Raw genomic sequence first — 23,123 nt, 5'->3', positions numbered from 1 at the left:
TTCATTCCAGGATCCAGGCTGAAGGAGCATGCTCTATTAGGAGCAAGAGAGCTTGAGGAAACGTGCAATGGATCTTGAAGATTCTGCTCAAATGTAGTACACATCATGTCTCTTGTCATGCCATTTTCTAAACCAAGTTATGTGAATAAGCCTAGTGTCAACAAGGTGGGAGCATACACTTGTCCCACAGGGGTCACTGCAGGTCACATGGTCACAGACAGAGACATGGAATCTTCTTATAGGAAGAAGTTGAGACAAGTTGGAAGAACAATGCAATCTACCACAGGGATGTACCTAGGAAAAGAGCCCAGCTTCTCTGCATCCCCTTTATGCCTATAACCAAACCTGGCTCTGGAAGGTTTTTTTTAATTCAACAGCTAAAAATCCTCAGCATACAATCTTTCATTGAAATGAGGCAAAATGGACAGATTTCAATTTCCTCTCTTAATGAGCACTTAAATGTTCTAAACTCTACAGGGGAGGGGAGGAGGAGAAGCCAGGGGGTGTGGAAGAAAAACCATTACTAGGTAATTAGGCTTGGAGTAATCAAGAGTTGGCTGAATTCTCTCCTGACCTTTGCTATATTTAGTGGGTGTCTTAAGAGAGTGATTGAGCTATTAGGTGACACAATCCCTGTGTGCTCACATTAATCAAGTTTTTTATGCTCTGTTGATGGAAGAATGAAAATACAAGTAGTGTTTCAATTTTCTAGCAATCCTCAGTATGGGAAATATCTATATCCAAAGGAAAATTAAATGTAGATAACCCATACATCCCAGAAATTATTTAAAATTTCAAAACTTCCAGGTTGTGTCCATTGATGTTCAATGCATTGATAAACTAAATACTAATTACACAAACCGTTCAAAGAAGGGGTTTTTGCCTAAAATATCTGGATATTTCTCAGAAAATAATTGACATAAATTCGATGATTTGCAAAATAATATCTTCACCCTCTGCTTTGATTCAAAACTGTTCTCTACCTCTCCATGCACGATTGGAGCATGTTTTCTGAAAACTTTGCTTTTTTCAAACCAAGGATAAAGCTATGGTCATGCATATCAGAATTTCCTTCATTTTTCAATCACTGTTCTTAACAGGACAAGAGAATGATTCAACGAAGAATGAAATAAAAATTGAGGCAGAGTCCCAGAGCTCATGTATGGAAACAGAAGGTATTGAAAACAGAATATACTGTTATCAGAGAATGAGATAAAACTGTGAACCATGACTTCTGTATATACTTGTGTGTGTTAGTGATATGCATGTGTTTTAGACAATGATTACTAGAGAATGGCAACAATGTTCTGCTCTGTGTGCCTGCTAAAATTGGAGGAAAAATGAACTTTAAGTTTTTATGCTTTAGTCATTGTGTTTTCTCAATGAGTCCAACTAAAATACCCCTGAGCATCTTTCTGTCTCATTCTATTCAGAGCTTTCATCAAACCAAGAAGATGCCACAATTGGGGAGCAACCAGAAGTGATTCCACTAACAGATGACCAAAAAGAAAAAGAAGGTGAAAAAGGTAGGACTGCTCTTAAATGAACCCGTCAAGAACAGAGGGTTTCTTTGGATTCCTGCCTAGGATTCAGCCGTCAGTTACCTTCATGCACCTGCAGCCTGTGAAGGGAGGAAACAAACATTTCTTTAAGCCTAAACCTACTTTTGAGAGTAGAATAAAATCTAGAAGCGGCAAAAGAAGATACTTGTAACAGTTTTTTGACCTTCCAAATAGTATAAAGATGTTCTTATTCATTTAGATTCAATTTAATTTAAAGTTTGTAGTATTGAGAAAGCCTGTAAGAAATCGAAGTTACAGACTAGATGGGTAAGAGTCTTAGAAAACTGAAATGACTTTAAAACTAATAGATTAAGCCTTGTGTATTGATTTCATTCTGTCATCCTTTGTATGGTAGTGATTAAAGGAAGCAATGTATGTAAAATAAGCACATTGTATGAACCTTCTAAATTGCAAGCTTTGTCTGCTAATAATAGGATAATATAATATTGAATACTGTTAAAAAATAAGTGAACATTATAATGATTTCTGAAGACATGGGAGGAATGAATACTTAGTAAATTTTAAAGCAGTATTGGGAGGAAGAAGCCAATATATTGGAGTAAAGATAGACATCTTCTTTAAAAATCTATTTTAAAAATTGTTATCAAAGAAATTTAGTATTTACTGAAGAATTTGAAGAAGTCTATTTTCAAATATAAAACAATCTCTTAAAAGAAGCTCAAATATGAAATAAATAATGAAGTAATTTGTCTGGTGTAGTATATCATAAATCATGCTGCTCTTAAATAAATATGTGTTTGTAAAGCAGTTTCAAAGTAATAACTTGACAGGCCTTGTTTACAGAACACAATGATCAATTTTGCTTCCAAATTAAAATGTAGACATGATCTCAATTGTAAAATCAGGTCAATAGTAACTACAGCTTCCAAATTATGAACTCTTCTTGGCAGGAGCATTCACCTAGTTTAATTACTAAGTCATGTTAGTGATTTTGACATCTTTTTTTTTTATTTCCACTGCATTCACAGCACAATGTTCTTCCCTGTCTATGCCTCTAACAACTTTTTCTGTAGTGTAAATCCTAGTTCAGGCTCAGGGCACCATGTTCCTGGCAAGTCAATTAACTGGTATGTTTGGAGTAATTCCTGTCTGATGATGATAATAGAGAATTGATACAACCGTTACTTCAGATACAGGTACATGGCATTGCTCCCTTCAATTGTACTTCTAAAAAGTAAAATACACAATGCCATGCCTATTTTCTTAATTTCTCTGCAGCAGAAATTATTTACTTTGTATATTATGCTTCAAGACATGCAAATGAGGAACATCAAACAACTGGTACCTTTTCCTCTTTTTAACTTGACCTACCAGGAATAGCACACATTCAGTGTACATTGACATGCTACCCTTCTCCCAGTGGCTACTCCAACCTTCAACACTCTTCCAATTACCGAAGAGTTAAATACCCACTTTTCCCCTCTCCCTTGTAGGATGTCAGTCTTCTGCAAATGGTGTAATGGCGTGTGAGAAAGAAGGGAAGTCAAACTCTGCTACTTGCTTGTAAAAACTTTGAAGTTGAATTTCATTATTAAAATTTGATTTTTCTCTGTAGGACGGTAATAATGCCTGTGGGCTTGAATTAGAAAGTTCCATTCCACAGATACTTAATTTGACCCTGCCTTGAATATTTCTGCTTAAATTTGAAATAACTTAAAATGCATCACTTTTATCATCTTATTCTTTGCTTCAAAGTAAGAGTTAAAAGCTATTCTGTTACATATGCGAAAAGTAACTGAAGGAAAATGGGACAACGTGGGTTCATCGGTTCGGGGTACAGTGCAGTAGCTCAGCCCCCTGCTGATAAGCTGTGTGACCTTGGGCAAGTTATTTAACCTTTCAGTGCCTCAGTTTCCTTATCTGTAAGATGGTGATGACAAAAGTACCTGTCATACAGTTGTGATGAAAATTTAACAGGTTAATACGTGTAAAGCAATTACAACAATACCTGGCACATAGAAAGCATCCATACCTGTTTAGTATTTATCATAATTTGATAAATTGAAGACAAAGTCAAGAGAACCTGCATGTGGAATTTCTCAGGTCCATTCATTGTCTTTCCTAACTATTTTGAATCCATAAAAACTCCACATATTCTACATTATCCTTCAACAAATTGTTCTGCACATTTCATTTTCAGCACCGTCCCCGGCAGGCAGTTTGGATACGCATATTTTATTCTGTAAAGATAGAACAACTAATGAGACGGGGTTGGGGGGGGGCATCTCCCTTATTTGTGAAGCCCTTTGTCTTTGTCCAGATCTCAATCTTCTGTTTGAGAAATGCTGATTCCACCATAATTTCTATTTTTTTAAAAACATGCCATTGATTATTCAGAGATCCAGAGAATAGAAGTAGTAAATAAATTCACAGTATTAGAACTTTATCTTTGCTTTCTTTTGATTCATGTAGTCATTAGAGTCTTGTCTGAAAAAATTTTGAGAATATAGCTCCAGATTTTGTGTATATTCACAGTGTCTCTTAGTGGAGAGTTACGCATATCTGTTAATTACTTTTATCTGCAAATAAAAGCAAATGAGCATTCTATTACATTTGTAGGGATATTCTTTAGTTTTAGAAATATGGGTTCTCTTTTATTTTGAGAATCTTTCTAAGGAGACAGAAAGTGGTTCCCTTCAAAAAATTCCAGACCGGGAAAAATGTATAACCTTTTCTCTCATTTTGTAGCATTCTATAAGATTAGAAAATGTAGATAATCTTCAGGAAACATCTTCTATGGCTCCCAGGTGTACGGGCACAGATGTTGTAACATTAAGTTTTGAAGTTAGCTCTACCAAAATATGGGTTTTGAAAAGAAGAGAAAATATTCAGCAGAAGTTCATGCTGATAAAATTACACAATAGCACAATGGACATGTCCCTAGGAGACCTGAAACACAGAAATTTCAACAGGCATAAAGTGAGGCTTCGCATATGGCAGCTTTTCTCATATGGCCACATTGCCTCTTCCTAAATGAGTCCAGTTTTATGCTTTCCCAGCAGGATTTGCAGCACATATGAAATTCAGTAAAATAACATCATTTAGGTTAATAACCAAATAGGAAAGTAATATTATAGGAGATCTCTTCTAAAAAGGACCTCTAAAAAATCTAAAAAGGATTTTTTAGCATAAAGTATAAACCCAGCATTAAAACATTTTTTGAAGATTTTTATTTCTAGTTGAATTTAGAAATATTTGACATAAAATCTTAACTATATCAACATTGTGTCATTACTATATCACATAAGTTTCATATGTTTTATCATGAATATTGTTGGATATTTTCCCCAAGTGTTATACAGAATATATCCATCCCAATTATTTTTCTTGAATCAATTAATAAGTATAATTATTACTGGAATTATAATGGAATAGTAATCCTTTATCTGTTTACCTAAGGTTGTCCAAAATGTTGATGGAGACTTAAGTTAAATTATGGTCTGAGGTCTTCCTGAAAAAAGATGGATATCGAAAAGCATACAAGTAGAAAACGAAGTGCAAGCCAGCATCGAGTATAAATGATCATGTCCTTAGGCTCATGTTTTGCCCTCTGACTAGCAGGACTGTGTAACAAAGTGTACAGAGATCCATGGCTTCTAGCTCTGGCTGTGTGATTCCCAGCAATTATTTAACTTCTGTGAATCCCAGCTTCTGGGGTAGCAAGAAGGGGCATTAACTCAATAATGTATAGATTTTCTCAGAAGACCAGCTCTGAAGAACCACATTCTTGATGCAGCAGGAGATGATGACGTGGGAGCCAGCGGTCATCAATACATTGAGAAAGCTGAAATCATAGATTTTACTCAGTTTTGTTTATTGCATTCTATTGATAAAAATGCAGAGGTGCTGTAGACCAGACAAAAAGATCAGCCAAATTAACCATATTTTATTTCAGGACTTAACCAATAATGAGACAGCTAATTATTCCCTGGAGATACTTTAAATGGGAGAAAATGCCTTTTAGCTCAAATTAGGTTTACTCATAAACCCTGCTCAGGACCAGGCTGGATTTCCATCGCCATCTTTCTTAGTCCATATGGGACTCATCTTTTCTTGCAGCTCCTCTGGCCACTGTTTCGTCTTTCAGTGAACACATAGTTAGTGAACCATTTCCTCTACTGCTCCTACCAATCAAATCCATTTGAGATTTATTTCATCTACAAAGCACCACTACAGAGCCCTTGGTGTTTTCCATTATTGATGGGATTCTTACATTGCTGACAGCCCTTTTCTCTCTTCTTGAAAAGCAGCCTCCACACTAGCATTGCAGCAACGCACAGCATCCATGATATTCAGCTTTCACGCTCCAGTCTGTGTTCTTTGCTACAGAGAATCACAGTTTGGGTATATTTTTGATCCATGCAAAATATTATATGAACTTGCATCTTAATTAACTTACTGGAACTATATTTTCAGAAGGCTTTTGTATCTCATCTTTTCAAATGAAGTCAACTTTAGTAGTACTGTACTTTTCACATTAGCAGCACTATAATTTAGGTTTTTAGGGAAGTTTCATTTTCAGATGGTTTCTTCTGGTATTGGCCTTCTTTCCTTATCACATTTTGTAGCTGGAACTTGCTTTAGGATATAAGATAAATTAATAATGCTGGTATCTGTTCAGGTTTGATGAATATTATTAAGTGTTTAATGAAATTCTTTGCACAGGTTAAATACATTGAACAGAAAAATTATAAAGTTTTAAGCTAAATTATTTAGGTTTTCTGCATTTCTATATGTATGCAATATATACGTATAGAGAACCAGTGTATTTAAATTTTACTGTATATGATAAGAAGATACATTTTTTATATTCACATATAAGATGATTTTTTAAAATTTGATTTTAGAATGCTAATCTTCATGTTTCCACCTCAAATAAAATGTAACTAACATAATTTTAAAGTTAAAAAACGTAGAAGAATGAAAAGTATATTCACTGATACAATAATAATTTTGGTTTACATAGTGCCTATGTGTAAATTTAGATTAAACACGTATAAATTTCACATGGAGCTACCCAATAAGGAAGCATATATCAGGTCTCTTGAATGTGGCCAAATCCTCCAGCTTACTGTGATCGTCTTGTTTCTAAAATTTAGATAAAATTGCCCTGAACTTCCATTTTACATGTGAATGGGAACCTATGGCCCTTCTCTGAGCGTTCTTTGGGGTAAGGATTATTTCTTCTAAACTCAGGCACCAATTTCCTGCCTCTGATGACTTCTCATTTCAGCTCATGTCTTTTCTTTTCATCATAAGCTGTCTCTGATCCTCACTGTGCCTACCACTCAGACACCCCTTCTTGGACACCTCTCCTCTCTGCACTCCCTGAAGTACCATGAAGCCAAGGATACATGTAGGTTTAAGTAAGATTAGGATTGAAACCTGGAATTATCAGTCCATCCCCATCTGGGGATTTTCAGAGACCATCTCTTCCAATCTATCTATGTTCCCAGATCTCCTTTGTCTTTTTTAAATTTCTCCCCTCCCTAACTCCCCAATTTCACTTACAGCTTAATTTTATATCATGCCTAGGTCTCGTCTTGCCCTGAGGCATATGGCAATGTGGCTTACCAAAGTAATTTGCAAAGACAAAACATGAATACATGCAAAAGATTTTATTTAAGTCATTAACTCATGAGGGGACCATAAGATGTTAAAAATGGTTCACAAGAACTGGCTCGCGCGTCTTTTTGTCCCGGGCCTCCGCGCCTAGTGGAGCGGTCACGGCGGTCTTTGTGCGGTTGACTCGTCCTCGCTGAGGCCCGTGAAGGGAGTGCTCTGGGCGCACGGAGGGCGTTAAAGGACAGGTGCGGCCCGGGACCCGAGGGGCTCCGTAGAGAGGCCGGGCCCTCTGCTCATCCGCCAGGCTGCCGGGCCCCGCGCTGAGCCGCGGCGGGAAGGGCGCCGTGCGGGGCCTTGGCGTCTCTTTCGCTTCCCTAGTCAGAGCCTCTGAGTCACCTTTGAGACTTTTCCCCAGAAGGAGAAGCAGCTCCGCTGTGCGAGTCCCGTTGCTCAGGCCCGCGCCCTCCGGTTCTCACGACCTGCGACCCCGCCGTGTGCCTGTGAGTCCGGGGGAAAGTGGGTCAGGGGCCTCTGCTGCTCCTCCTGGGCGAGAGAACGTGTCACCTGGGACTGTGGCCTTGTCTTTGCGCGTTGTTTATTTTGAACATTACATGAAGATAAGATAGTTTCTTAGGGTCAAGGGTGAGCATATTTGTGTATATAATTATAAGCAGATGTTGACCACAGGTCTTGCATCTAAAGAAAAGCAGGAATAGTCAGCTTTCTCGTCATCTGAACTTCTAGGCCCCTCCATCCCCACAGAGCTTTTAATCGGGCCTCCAGGAGAAAAAGATGGAGACTTTATGACACCAGTTCTAGAATAATGAAGTTTACCACTAACAGGGTGTTTGGACTAAGTATTTCTCCCCCCACGTTTTTCTTTTGTAAAATCCTAAACTTACGGAAAACTTGAACATCCAGCACGAGTGTCATGGTAGTAGATTCACCATTTTTAGCATTTTGCGTGTTTTCTCTCTCCATAGATACATATGTTTTATGATAACTATTCGAAAGTAAGTGAGTTGAAAATAAATTGCAGACATGATACTTGACCTTTAAATACTTGGTAATCCATCCCCCAAAGATAAGGACATTATCCTATTAAAACCACAATAATACTGTTTCACCCAAGAAAGTTAAAAAGAATGTCATCAAATATCCACTCTGTAAAAAGTAAAATTCTCTATATTGTTCCGAAATATGTTTTTGGAACTAGGACTCAATCACTGTTTATATACGGCGGTCATTTATGTCTTTTCCTCTTTGACCTGGATCAGTTGGTATTGTTTGTCCATTGTATTGACTCTTTGAAGAATCACACACATTCTTTTAGAAAGTAGCGCATTGTGATATTTCAGATTTTATTATCTTGGTGTGTTTAAATGTTACTTTCATTTCTTGTATTTCCTGCCAACTGGTAATTGGGTCCAGAACAGAGGTTGGCAAACTTTTTGTCTGAAAAGGTCCAGATAGTAAGTACTTGATGCTTTGCAGGCCATAAGGTATCCAGATTACTCAGCTCTGCCTTTATAGTGGGCAAGCAGCCATAGACCCAAGTAAAGAAATGGGCACAGCTGTGTTCCCACAAAGCTTTATTTACACAAACAGGCCTGTGACCAAAGTGTGCCAGCTCCTGGTGTAGAGGCTTCAAAAGACTATTTCATAATATTTTGCAAGTGGTGTGTACATCAAATTGCACTCCACAGGGAAGACGAAAATTTATGCCATCCCTCCGTCAGTGGCGCTAACTTTGGTTACTTTCTTAAGGTAGTGATCAGCAGAACACTCTGTTTTAAAGGTAGACTTCTCCTTGTAAATAAAAAAGTCCTATGTGGGGTCATAGTTTGATACTCAGAATGTCTTGTTCCCCAACAACCTTTCTAACAATTATCTTAGCAGCTGTTAATCTCCCGCAGTGAATAAACTTCTGTATGGGTTGTCTCGCATTTGTGGGGGTGTATTTTCAGGGCAAGCTTCTCAGGTTGTTTTTCTAGGTCAAAGGGAAAATATACATTTACTTTAGCTGGATATTATAAATTTCCTTCTACAGATCTTGTGCCATTTAGTAGTTTCTGAATGAACTTTTTAAAAACGTATCTAAAAATATGGAGAAACATAAGGAACAAATTTTAGTTTTAATATCAAGGTGCTTGTTTTCAAAAAGAATATCCTGCCCACTTTCATCTTGATTAAAAATATTCAAATATAAAAAAAATGGTTCACAAGAGAATTTATGTATATACACATACAGTCTGGAATACCGAATATATACATACATTCACACATACACACACTCTTTAGGAGTACTGAGACTTGAAAGACTGCTTAATATCATATAGGACAATAAAATGTATTCTTTCTTCTCCACCAGACAGAATACATTTGCACTGCTACGAACAAGTTTCATTTTTATTACTACAAGCGTTCCACAAGTTAACTTCTACTCATACAGATATGTAAAATAGTCTAGCTAATAAAAACTTAGTCAAAGGAATAACATCCCTGTAGAATCAGATAGTCCTGGAAAGTATGCTGCACCACCCCCAGCATCCCAGCAAAAGGACACCCAGGGATGCCTTTTATCCATTTTCAAGTCTTGGACAATTTTTCTTGACAGTATACTGAAGGTAAAACTGTCATTTTTACCCTTTTTTCCATTTCACTGAATTCATCAGTGTTAGCTATTTGACAGGTTTAACAGGCAGTGATAAAATAGCAAGACAGCATTGGGGGAGGGCAATGTAATCTCTAGTCACATCTGTGAGGTTGTAGTTGACTTGCTATCGTTTGTGCCGAGGGCTGCTATCCTACATGTACTGCAGATGTACACATACTGTGGACGCAGACATGCTTCGAAGGTACCTCAATTGTAAGATGCACCATTATTTTATGTATCATTAAAAATTTTTTTAATCTTGCCTATTAAAGTAAGATAGAATGTTTTCTTATCAGACTTTTTATTTTATGACAATTGAAATAATGCTTTTAGACTAAACAAGACATAGAATTTTATCAAAATTAACTTTTGAGAATACATAAAAGAGAAATTTGTTTAATAAATTAGTGAAGGTATTCCTAAAGCTTCATCAGATGCAGGGTCCTACTTCCGAATCTCTTTCGGTCAGAGTCGTCAATAGCTGTGTTGTTTCATACACATTGTCCTCTGTGCCATTAAACAGTTTGATGGTTCAGAATTTAAGAGAATCCACAAAGGAATGAAAAGTCTAGGCTCTGTGCTTAAGTCTGCCATGCTGTTATGTAGAGCTACCCTACTTTTTTGCTTCTGCTCAAGACAGTTGCTAACACTTCTGATTCACCACTTCCCCGGCTCGCTCCCTATTTCACTGTTATTTTCAGAGATTTTCATCCAAGCCATTGAAACCCATTCTGCAAGTTTTGATACTTTTGTTTTTGATGTTAGTGGCATTATGGATACAGTCAACTTCATCATGATGTCTTGGCCAACAAAAATTGTACAATTCACTATTCATAGATTTGAACATGCGACAACAATGCACCCTCGTATTATGAATTATATTTATTTCACAGTGCAAACTGCACTAAGTCCAGATAAGAAGCTTAATTACTGGTGATATAATCAAGTAAAATTTTTTTCCTACCTAACTCATAAATATGACTAGAAGTAGGATCCTTGCCAGCGCATATGTACATCATTTCCTACTGCATAGCCCATAACTGAGAGTGGTAACTTGCTTCATTCATTCATTCAATCAACAAATACTTATTGAGTATATAATATTGATGTATATAGTCAATAAGGACTATATATGTGTTACAGTTATTGCAGTCTGCTGGCCTTTGGTATAAGATTGTTATGGAATAGTGAAAAACAGCATAGGAAATATGAATTTGATGTATGTAAAAGTAAGCAAACTATATATTATATATTTTCTTATATACAATGTATACATACTTTGCTTATTTTATATATGAAATTTATATGTGCAAATTATACATACAATATATTACTATATGTAATATATTTTACATATATATTACATATATATTTTTATCCTACTTTTATATAATTCACCTTTCTTATGCTTTTTTTTACTATTTTATATGAATCTTATACCAAAGGAACATGTGTGTGTGTGTGTGTGTGTGTGTGTAGGTGTGTGTGTTTCATAGGGTTAAGATTCAGAAGGTCTGACCTTTAGTTCTGGCTTTGACACTAACTATAACTATCAATAAGCTGCTTAAGTCTCTAGGATCCTCAGTTTCCTCTTTAGTGAGGGATGTACTTGTCCTCATGCTTCTTAGAGTTGTTGAAAAGATGAAATAGAACAATATTTGAAGAATGAGCTCTGGCCTCTACCGGGGGCTAGCAAACTATGACCCACAGGCCAAATAAGGCCTGCTGCCTCTTTTCATATGGCTTGTGAGCTAAGAATGGTTTTTTAAATGGTTGGGAAAAAAAGAAGAAGAATTTGTGAGACATGAAAATTACATTAAATTCAAATTTCAGCATCCACAAGTAAAATTTTATTAACACACACAAGGTCTAAAACATTTAATATCTGGCCCTTTACAGAAAAAAATTTGCCAACCCCTAGTCTATAGCATACGTGAATATAGCCCAGATTACGCCAAATGTGCAACCCCTTGTTTTCATGCAGGAACTCCTAAATTCTGCAGTCTTCATCAATACTCACAGACTTATGTGCATGCATATTTCACTAGGACTGGGAAAGCAGGTTTCTGCCCACAATGCCTTGTGCCTCTGTAGGCACAGTGTGTGCTCTGTTCACGCCGCTCCCCAAGGTGGTGGGTTGGAAGAAAATAGCTCCCTCTGATGTCAGCCTCCAGGAGAGGGTCCCAAAGCAGTGTGGCTTGGGCCACAAGCCTTTCAGGCTAGAAATGGCGTGAAGTCACCGCTACTGCCCTGTCCTCAGAGGCCTACTCCCTTTGACTTTGCCTTGTCACCTGGTTAGGCTCATTTGGCTGGGCTCTTTCTCCCTTAGGATAAAAACTTAAGTTTCCTTTAAACACATTTCTTTGCCACTGTCTTTAAAAGGGGGTTGCACCTCCTTAACAGTAAACTGCTCTTTGATTTCTGTGAGTATACTACAAATGAGACTTGCATTATGACTATGAACTAAATATCATAATCATAACCATGTTTACAGAACAAATAACAAATGCTGATCTAACCTATAAAGAGAGTGGGATGCACAGTTAAAGATTGCAATAATATGGATGTGTAAATATGTTCATTTATACATTTTGTTGTTAAGACTAAAATTATTGTCAACCAAAATTTTAACATATAAACTTAAACTCAGATATTGGTTGTAGTAACTGCTTTCAAAGACCACAGAAGTTCAACATCTATTTTAAAAGACTTTTAAAAAAATAACATATAGCTGAAAGCTATCATGTCATATATATTGGATAAAATATTTACTGTACTTGGGTTTAAACTTAACTACTTCACTTGACTCATCAGATGAAGAAATTTCCAGACCCTGTTGATTGTACAAAAGTATATCCATTCTGATCTGGATTTCAAATTTAAGTGCTACTTTTCTCTCTATTTTAGAAGAAAGCTCAATTTGTCTTCATTACTCTTTATACATCAGATGTCTTCATTTCAGCACAGTATGTAAAGAGCAGGTGGTATAAGGAGTATTTTGAATGTTAATTATTTTTTTCATTTATTTCACTGTGAGGATTTACCTTTCAATGTATTTTTATAATCAAGATGGAAACAATTAGAGAGCTTGCTGCTCAAATGTTTCACTACATTTATTTTATGACACCTGCTGCAATGATTAAAAAAAATAGGAAAAGGGTGGTAAGCATTTTAACAATAACAAAGGGTTTGGGTTGATTGTATACAGTTGCTTTATTTCATTGTGAATCTTCAAAGGAAATGCTGTTGAGGTGGATCAGTCATGTTTCTAACCAATAAATAGCATCTCATTGTTAGAGCTAACATTTTTGACGTAAAAGCATGTCTGCTCATTCTTCAGAGATGTTGTCACAGTGTATTAGCTTTGGATTTTAATTGAAACTAATTTAAAAAAATCCCCACACGGAAATATGAATGGAAGGGAAAAACATGGATATTTCTCCTTAAAGACAGATTTCAAAGGAGAATGTTGCTTTTTTCCATTTATCCTATTTAGTTTATTCCGCAGATATACACAAAATTTATTTCACTTGCCCTTCATTTTTCATATACTTTCAAGTATAGTTTATAAAATAATATTCAGGATTAAGAGATGCATGTTTCATAACATAATAAGATGACATACAATTTCAGTGTCAGGGAGTGCTTTTCAAAATTAATATAGTCATCTCGTACTGTGTTACATTACTCTTGTTTTCCCCATTAACAAAATGTTATAGACAACCTTATGCAATCATAAAATAAAACTTGCATAAAATCTAGTAATTATATCTGATTAGATAAGATAAATAATAGACAAGATAAATATAGATATAACATGTATGTCTGTGTGTGTGAGAGAGAGAGAGGCAGAGAGAAGGGGAAAGTGGGAGACAGAGAGAGACTGTGAGGCTGAGATTTGAAGATGCTATGTTGCGAGCTTTGAAGATGGATGAGGAGGCCATGAGACAAGGAATGCAGGCAACCTCTAAAATCAGGAATAGATAAGGAAATGGATTGTTCCCCAGAGCCTCCAGAAGGAAGGCAACTCTGCCGATACCTTGATTTTAGCCCCGTAAGATCCATTTCAGATTTCTGGTCTCCAGAACTGTAAGATAATAAATTTGTGTTATGTTAAGACACTGAGTCTTTGATAATTTGTTACACCAGCAATAGGAAACGAATACATTACCTCTTGACATCATTTCTCCAAACTATGTTGAGAAATTCAGGCTTGTCTTAATAGCTCCCCAGAGAAAGGAGAAGCTCCAATATCTTTCCATGTTTTAGTTGAAATTACCATAAAGTTATCCCTTCTATAATCCATGCTAAATTAGGCAGCATTTTTATTATCATGACCCATCCCTTTTTAATGTCAGTCTCTGTTGGTTGCACAGCTGGAATTTAATTCAAGTAAGTCTAGTTACTGTGGCCAAAGTAAGTGCCGGTGGAATAGTTATGCAACTCTGGGAGAGAAGAAGAAAAGGAATTAAAGGCGTTAGGGAAATGAAGGAAGGGAGGCGAGAAGGAGAAAGAAATGAAAGAGATGGGACGAAAGGAGGAAGAGAAAGAGGAAGGATTGAAGGAAGAGAAAGAGTTGGTTCCTATTTTCTGGTCTGAAAAAAATAATTATTAAGGTAAGTATGCAACCAATACTTCTTGGAAATGGAGGAGATATAAAATTCATGTCCAACAAACTTTCCAATTTGGCTCTTCTTGACTGAAAAATAACACAAAATGGGAATAGAGAACTTGCTCTTTTCTAATAGTTTTCTAATAGTTTAAGGTCAAACTAACCATAAGCATAATTGATATACTGCCAACTCTGTACAGCGGCTCTGGCTTAGGTGTGTTTAAGAATTAAAGTGTTTGTTGAAACACAGATTCCTGGACCCTACCTCCAGAGATTCTGATACAATAAGTCTTGTTGGGCCTGGGAATCTACACTTCTTTCAAGCTCCCAGGTGATGATGAAGCTGCTGGTCTGTGGACCACATTTTTGAATGGCACCACTACTCTCGTATTTTGCATCCATATGTGGAGCAATCCTTTCAAAATTCTCTTAGACCTTTCCCCCTGCCTTATTTTTGTTGGGGGTAGGGTGTTTGAACAAGGCAAAGATACATACATAGATAGATAGATGATAGATAGATAGATAGAAAGATAGATGGATGGATAGATAGACAGACAGACAGACAGACAGACAGACAGACAGATAGATAGATAGATAGATAGATAGATAGATAGATAGATAGATAGATAGATAGATAGATTATAGAATATACCCCTTCTCAGTAGATCCAAATCACCTGCAAGCTTTGTTACAGCATGTATCGCTGGACCCTATACCTTGAGTTCCTGATTCAGCAGGCGTGGGGGTGGCGGGCAGGCAAGAGTTTGCAGTTTTAACAAGTTCCCAGGTGATACTGATGCTGCTGGTCCAGGGACCACACTTGAGAACCATTGGCAAAGTCCTCATTCATTATCCAAACCAGCTGACTCACATCAGGCACCACGGGAGGAGATGCTCTTTTAGCATTATTGTGAATTCCCAGGACCTGCAGCTGAGACACTGGGCATTAGGGTAGCTGTGGAAAGAATGGGACCTCTTCCCAACTCGAAGCCCAGTATGTCTGAGCTCAGCTGCCCTTAAACCTCTATTCCCACATGTGTTCTCCTTGTGGTCAGTGTCACAATGCTTGCCTCCCACAGAGACAGGTCTTGGAGGTGATGTGGACGAGGGAACAGAGACTGCATACCTAGGTTAGGAGGGTGCCGAAGAGGGCTGTGTTTGTCCATCAGAAAGCAGACCTGGGGTACTCAGGGTCTGAGTACATCCTGAGTATACATTTGACTTGTGTATCTGAAAAATGTGTTCACTACTCAAGGCTCATTCTTTCCTGGTTTTGATGAAAAGAAAATAAGGAAGATTTTTTTAAAAACTTCCCATCATTTTAGTAGTTTTACCCATCTTCAGACACAGAAGCAAGACAGAGTAACATGAAAGGAAATGGCATTCCCTCTGCAAAGGTTACGAAGAAAGGAAAAAAATAGGATTTGGGGCATAACTGCTGCTCAGCTTGCAGGAGTTAATCTACACAAAGTAAAAATAAACTGATTTATCAGTCCCCTATCTGATTTAAGTCAGTTTGTCTTCCAAAATCTAACATTTTCTCAGCTGAATTTGAGGGGATTAGTTATTTTAAAAAAATGAAAGAAAAGAAGAAACTGCACAGGGCCTTTGGAGCAACGCACATAAGCTGTTTGCCATATTGAATCAACACCTGGGGCATTGATTTGAAAGCTAAACGCAGGCTGTTCACCTGGATTGCCAAGGATAACAGAAGCAACTGCCTGGCTGACAGCATCAGCGCGAACACGCTCCGCCAGGGCTGCGTCTGAAACTGCCTCTGAGGATCACAGAAACCTGAAAAGAAGGACAGAGGTTGTTCTGAAACCTAATTCCAATTTAGGGGCATACCTTTCTCTCCTTTCCATAACTACCTGTGATTTCTAATGAGAACTGCTTTTCTAAACCAGCCTTTTCTAAACTGCTCTTCTAATTCCCCTTTCTCTCTCAAAAATGTGTCCCTTTTTTGGTGTCGAGGTTTGGCTTTACTTATTCCCTAAGCACTGTTCTTGCATAGTCCTCTGAGCTTGCTTGGCCTGCCTTTCCCCACACTCTGAGCGGTAATAGTCTCATTGACCCAGTAATTAAAGAAATCCTGTACCTTTCCACTCTGGCTAGCTGCCCTCCCCCTTCTCCCCTATTGTTCTTGTAGGAACATCACCAGCAGATGGTTAGAGATTTTTCACCCTTTCAAAAGCTTTATATTTTTCCCATCTCATCAAGCATATCTCAGCCAAATGTAATTAGCTTAAGGCTTTTGAGCCCTCACGGGAGATCAGTTAAAAACCTGAGCAATTTCAATAAAGAGCTTGAAAAGCGAATCCTGGAAGGCTACGCACAACCACAGGAGAGCCTCTATTATTTAGAAGCAAAGAAGGCTCTTCTTTTCCCCATCCACCCGTCTTTTGGCTCTTTAAAGTCTCAGAATATTCATGAGGCCTCTAGGGCCTTGGAGCTCTATCGTGACCATTATTGGGGAGGTGGGATATTTAAGCTTCCTTCAGGGAGGTCAGTGTTTGGTTCCTTTTAATTGATTTCAATCAAGGGGCGCTTTTTGGGTAGCCCTAAGTTACTCCCAAATGGCAAACAGTTTGTTTGCTAAATCTCTTAGCCTTTTCATTCAGTTTTTTATCCTTTGGTTGTTGGAAACTAAGTGGTAAGCCTTCTTTGTGGTTCGGAGCGTTTGATACAAAGGCTAAATTAATTAACTGCAATACAGATTTGCACCTAGCCTTTGAGTGGTGGCGAACCCCCTTTATTTCGGAAGAGCCACATGTAATGCGGCAGTGGATCCCACAGCCCAAGCCCTTTATCCCCATACTTGGGAAAAACACGTGTTTGAGACCAAATTAAACTCTATTTTTATTGAAATGGAGTGAAGTAGCGCTTAAGAATGTGAAGCCCAGATTTTTCGTGGGATGTTAGGAGAGGGGCGTGGGCTCGCACTTGAATTATATGATGTGTATTTTCCCCAAGCACTCAAGTGGGAGGCTCGGAGCCTCAGGTGTTGGGTGGTAGGATGATTAAGTGTGTTCTGTCGGTTTCTCATTACCAAGATTTGGGCAAAAGGGGAATTACTCTTTGTAAATCCACTACCATCTTTTTCAGATTAAAGGAGCCAATGCCAACATTTGATTAGAATGACTTTTTTTTGTCTCAAGTGAGCTAATCAGTTTCGTTTTGGATACTGATGCATAAATCTGGATATGTGCCTATAATGAAGATTTTATATATCTGCCACAACTTTAGAGGACATTACGATCACAACTTAGTGGAAAATTCCTTTTCAAACATGGGAAGTGTGTTCTGAGCAATGTTATGCCATTGAGTAGGCTTGCAAAGCAGACTGCGAACACTTATGAATTAACTTATTGTCTCCAAAATATGACATAATATTTGAAGTACGTATTGACTTACAAAGAGATATAAGCAGAGTGAAAGTTTTCTGTAGGTAGGATAAATAAGAACTTGGTCTTTTAGACATGCTTTTTATAAATGTTAGTTTTGCATAGAAGAATGAAAAATTAATTACAGTAAAGCTGCACTATTATTGCTTTGAGTACATTACGCCCAAAGAATCTAGACCATCCCAGCCAGCGGGACCGTTCTGAATCACAGAAATAGGGGTACAGAATGGGTAAGACGAAGAGGGAAGGAAAAGAAATTGCACACAAGACCTTCACTTTATAACACGATACGGAGAGGCACAAGGACCATCAGCAAACTGGATGTCCAGAAAATGTGCAGAAGATATCTTCTATAGAGCTCCTTATACAACAGTTTTGCCATTAGCCAGAGTGCTGTGGGCAGGATAACATTCGTCACATTCCATTTTCCAAATAACTGATGCTTAATCAGAAAACTTTTGGGGCTAGTTACCGCCAATTTAGAAATTTCCAAAATGATGATATTCCTTTTCCTCTATTTTGAAGATGTGGAAATTAAGGGTGTGAGGAGTTAATGTACTTGGCCAGGGTCATACCTTTAGTTGGTGGATCCAGGATGTAACATTTGCTGTCTAAGTTGTGGCCCAGTATTCTTTCCACCCTACCCTTTTCCCCCATAAGCTGCTCTAAGAGGTTATGCCTGATGGAGTATGATCTCAAGAAAGTGTCTGCTGCATTTCAGCTTAGCTCCTTTCTCAAATGGTAAAATCACCGTCCTGTAAATCTTTAGAGTTGGAATTGTTCCTAGAGGTCACCCAGTTTAACCTCCCAGCCTGATGCACGAAGGCCCTATTCCTTCCAAGTGGATGATGTAGCCTCTGCCACAGGACATACATGATGGGGAGCTCACTACCATTCATCGCAGTTCTTCCGTTCTCTGATGATTGTGAGTGTTCAAAAATGGATTTGACTTTCCTGTAGCTTCTGTTCATCCATCCCAATTCTGCCCTGCGTAGGGACCTGAAATGAGCCTGGCCCATAGAATGAGAACCCCTGAATATTTGAAGGCAATTTGCACAGCCACCTCCTGTGTCTTCTTGTTATTCACTTAATTCATTCCTTATTTATTCCAGACACCCCTCATATGACAAGGCTTTCAAACCCTTCATCATCTTGGCTGCATACCTGTTAGCAAGCTAGATTTGCCAACTTCTCTCTCAAAACATGGCTATAGAATTGCACACAATGATCCAGACCTTCATTTATCAAATCAAAAACTAGAGATTTATTTTAAAAGAAATTGCTTCAAGCCCTGGCAACTCTGTGTCTGAACATCTCCCTGGGTGAAATGATGAAGCAGCTGAGCAGCGAGACTAAGAGCCAGCCTGATTCTGCAGCCAGACTATCTGGGCTTCCAGGCAGGCTCTTGTCTAATGAGCCATGAACAGGTGATTTACCCCAGACTTGGTTTCCCCAACTGTGCATGTGGATTGTTTACACAGATAATATGATTTAATATGTGTAAAGTTCTAGCAATAGCTCCAGGCACCTAGAAAACTCTTAATCAATATTAGCTATTGTTGTCATTGTTCTGAAAAGTAGCCCATACTTCAAACCAAGGAAAATCCTCACATTTTTGTGATGAACAATGAGAAACCTAAGAACTACAGGGACACCCGATTAAATGTTACCTTCTGCCCTATAATTATTTGACTAATCTACTACCTTAGTCCCTACAAGCACAAAGTGGGACCACAAGGGTGCCCTGAGAGCCGTCAGCTACTTTCATCCTCCGTATGTGCCCCAGCTAGAAGTCTAGTAGTTTCCTTTGGCTGCTGACGTCTTTGATAATAAGAGACCTCATTAAAGGGATACAGCTGATCAAGAAAAACACCCTGCAGCTCTTGGCTTCTGGCAGATGTGCTATGTCATGAGAATGTATCTGTCGCAGCTGGTTCTGTCCCCATGGAGAAATGACAGGGCTGTGGAAACAACTCCAAAATCTGGCAAAAGTGGGCCTGCAAACTTAAGGAATAAAACATGAATAGAGGTAGATCTATGCCCTCCCAGTGACATTATTTTTACTTAGACACCAAATAGTGAATGCAGCAGCATATAGAACACAACAGTCGTAATCACGGTTGACATTTGAATAGAAACATGGCAAAGTGCGGATACAGGGGCATGGAAGCAGCTATCCCTCAGCTTGGAGATTTAAAGTTTCAGGATTTATCATTAATTCCATTCCTTTACTCATGTTCTCTGTTATGGGGTTTTACATTCACTAGAACTTCCTCCAACTCTTGCTATTGGAATCAAAGCGTATTCTAAAGCAGAAGACAGAAACAACATCCCCCACCTTGCTCTGTATCCTTCCCTCTACTACCCATCCTATAAAGAAACTCAAACTCCCCAAAGAAGTCACGTTCTCAGGGAGAAGTACTGGATTGAGGACAAACAGAAATTTGGATTCTGGCAAATCTGTAACTGGAAGGAATTGCTGAGAGAGACAGTGGCGAACTCTTTTTAATCCTTCTAGGTCATTGCTGATAGGTTCAATCTTAAACTATAATGGCAGCAGTCCAGTTTTTCTCTCTACTCTACTTGATTTTAAATGCCAGCATTGAGGTTCTTGCTTTATATAAGCTACATTGTTGATATTTCTTTATTATTCTTAGGATTACTAACAATTATGAACATCTCCCCTTAGGAAAAAAACGAGAGAGAGGCAGATGGGCTTGTGATGCAGGTCCTGGGGCATTTGGGTCACCCAAGCAGCACTACACAGCCCAACTGCAGAGAGCTGACCTTCAAAGGGTCTTCTCTGCAGGGCTCCCACAGGACCAGCATCTTGTGACATTTTGTGCTGGGTACAGAATCTCACAGGCACTCACCTCTTATCTCAGCATATGCCAGTGATCACAGCCACAAAGACCAGGGGACAGAATGTGAAAGAATGGTGCTTTGTCTTCTCACCATTTTATCTTATTTTCCCTCTAGAATTTATATTTTGTACCACCCATATTATAACAATAAAGGCAGTTCTAGAGAATGGGGAAAAATGGCACTATGACATTATATCAAACTGCTTCGGGCTTTACCCTCTTTAAAGTGTGTTCATGTTTTCAGCTACAAGGAGGTTTCTGAAAGCCTTCATGGGCTCCTTCCCATATCTGCCAAGTGTGCTGCTCCTGGGTTATGGTCCTTGGGGTGTTTAGGATCTTAGGGTATGAGAGTCATGCTGGGAGACTTAGCCTCCCCTCCATCCCTCGTGGGGAACAGACTAGAAGATCCTGGCAATCACTTTCCCTTAATCACATTTTGGGCCCCATGAATCCAGATTCTTCATGATTTGGAATCTAGCAAGTCAGCAACTGGAATAAAAACAGCCAGATGAGGGAACACAGACTTGGGAACCCAGAGACAGAGACTGTACCCTCTCAACACACAATTTTCTATGGTCTTATCAAAATTACGTCCTGGGACTGGCCCTGTGGCCGAGTGGTTAAGTTCGTGCGCTCTGCTGCAGGCAGCCTGGTGTTTCTTTGGTTCAAATCCTGGGCGCGGACATGGCACTGCTCATCAAACCACGCTGAGGCAGCCTCCCACATGCCACAACTAGAAGGACCCACAACAAAGAATATACAACTATGTACTGGGGGGCTTTGGGGAGAAAAAGGAAAAAAAAATAAAATCTTAAAAAAAAAAACCAAGTCCTTTTGCCCCAAATGACATTCACTCTTTGCAAAACCAAGCCAGTCCTTTCAAATGGCAGGAATGCATTTTGAATATATTACAAGTTGTGAGGAAAAGCTTCCCTGAACAAACCAAACCCATTAAGCTTGGGGCTTTGAATTTCTTACCCTGAGTGGGAAACAAGATGGTGTGCGTCAGCTCGTGCTGGGGCTGTGTTGCTGGGGCAGAAATGTTTGGTGTCATTGAAGCACTGTGAACTGGGAATCTGAAGAAGTGTGTCCTAATCCAGATTCTGGCAGTCTGCTCCCTATTGAACAATGGGGTGTGAGACCAAATACTGAGGTTGCAACACTCGCTTGTTGAAAGTCTGTCATTGTTCACCAACAGGATAAATGGTACCAGCTGGGTATGGTCAGGGTTTGTGAGGCCAAAACAATAACTACTGTCTTAGAATGAACCAGTTAACTGCACCCTTTGGCTGAAATTGCTTCTGTCTGATGTCTCTGAGGTAGATGCAAAGCCCTAATTGTCCAGAGTTGAAGCATAGGTTGAATTACCAGCAAATTCTAGTGGTTCTGAGCAGCGCAAGTTGTTCTAAGGTGCAGAATATTAGTCTAGGTCTTCCTAGGAACAGATGGTAAAATGGGATTTATTTGAGAAATACAAGGTATTTCTTAAGGGAAATGCCTGTGTGAGAGAAAAGGAGGGGTCTGGTTAAGGCTGTGAGAGCCATCAGACCGCATTGTAAGTTGGACTCCCAAGTGAAGGAGATGGGGAAGGAAGGTCGGGAGGTGTGCGGTGTAAGACAGATTTGACAAATCACCTGGGACACATTCAAATGCAACCTACAAATAAGCCATGAAAATGACATCCTAGATAAGGGGAGTCCTTGAGGCAAATTCAGCCAAGAACAGCCCTGCTTTTGTTCACCTCAGCCATTGGCTGAGAGCAGCCTGTAGGAAACACGGCCTCGGAACAAATGTCATGATGGAGTCCAGAACCCAGCAGCTGGGCGCTCTGTGTGTGCTCCCTGTGATGGGAGGTCTGCATGGGGCATTCTTGTGGCTGCCACACAGAGTCCTAGAAACTCAGATAAACATCTAATAAATTACTCCTCTCCTAAGCGCACAATGTGGGAGTCCAGCTAATTCTCAAAAACAAGTCCATTTATCTCCTAAATTGATTATAAAGTGTAGGAACCAAGATTTAGACATCCAAAATAAGCAAAATTTCATTCAAAACAATTTCTTTGAGAAGTTGTATGCTGTTATTGAGGGCTCTGAAGTCCATCCTAATTGTAGTCGTCTCTGAAAGTTTACTCAGTCCTCGACTTCTCTACCCCACTCTGAGTATGTGTGTGGCAAAGAAAGCAAGACTGAGGCTGTGCGGAGGGTTCCTCCATAAGAACACCCAGGGGGAGCCGCACACGCCACGCTTACCCTGCAGTGGACGTGAAGGACCAAAAGGTAGAAGATTTCTGTAGCAGCACCTCAATTTGCACCCCTCCTTTTCCGCCATATTCCTCACACACCACATAGAATGTAGGGAGTTTGTGTTCTCTTTACTCTGACCCAGATTTCTCATTTTGGTGAGTTAAGTTTCTCCTCTGCGTATTCTATCACTCTAAG

At 38.9% G+C, this 23,123-nt stretch overlaps 1 protein-coding gene across 8 annotated transcripts in view; it reads left to right on the top strand.

Moving 5' to 3' along the window:
• Positions 1-23,123, top strand: part of MACROD2 (mono-ADP ribosylhydrolase 2) — a 1,868,269-nt gene that overhangs the window by 1,803,064 nt on the left and 42,082 nt on the right. For 4 of the 8 annotated variants that reach the window (XM_070588786.1, XM_070588788.1, XM_070588784.1 and 1 more), the window contains 2 exons: positions 1,101-1,175; positions 1,434-1,526. In XM_070588786.1, the coding sequence (XP_070444887.1) occupies positions 1,101-1,175; positions 1,434-1,526 (168 nt within the window). The remainder of the gene's footprint in view (positions 1-1,100; positions 1,176-1,433; positions 1,527-23,123) is intronic. The other 4 variants (XM_070588789.1, XM_070588790.1, XM_070588787.1 and 1 more) reach the window with 1 other exon arrangement.

This window comes from Equus przewalskii, chromosome 21 (assembly GCF_037783145.1).
Source record: "Equus przewalskii isolate Varuska chromosome 21, EquPr2, whole genome shotgun sequence".
Classification (NCBI taxonomy): Eukaryota; Metazoa; Chordata; class Mammalia; order Perissodactyla; family Equidae; genus Equus; species Equus przewalskii.
This window is presented reverse-complemented; position numbering and strand designations above follow the sequence as displayed.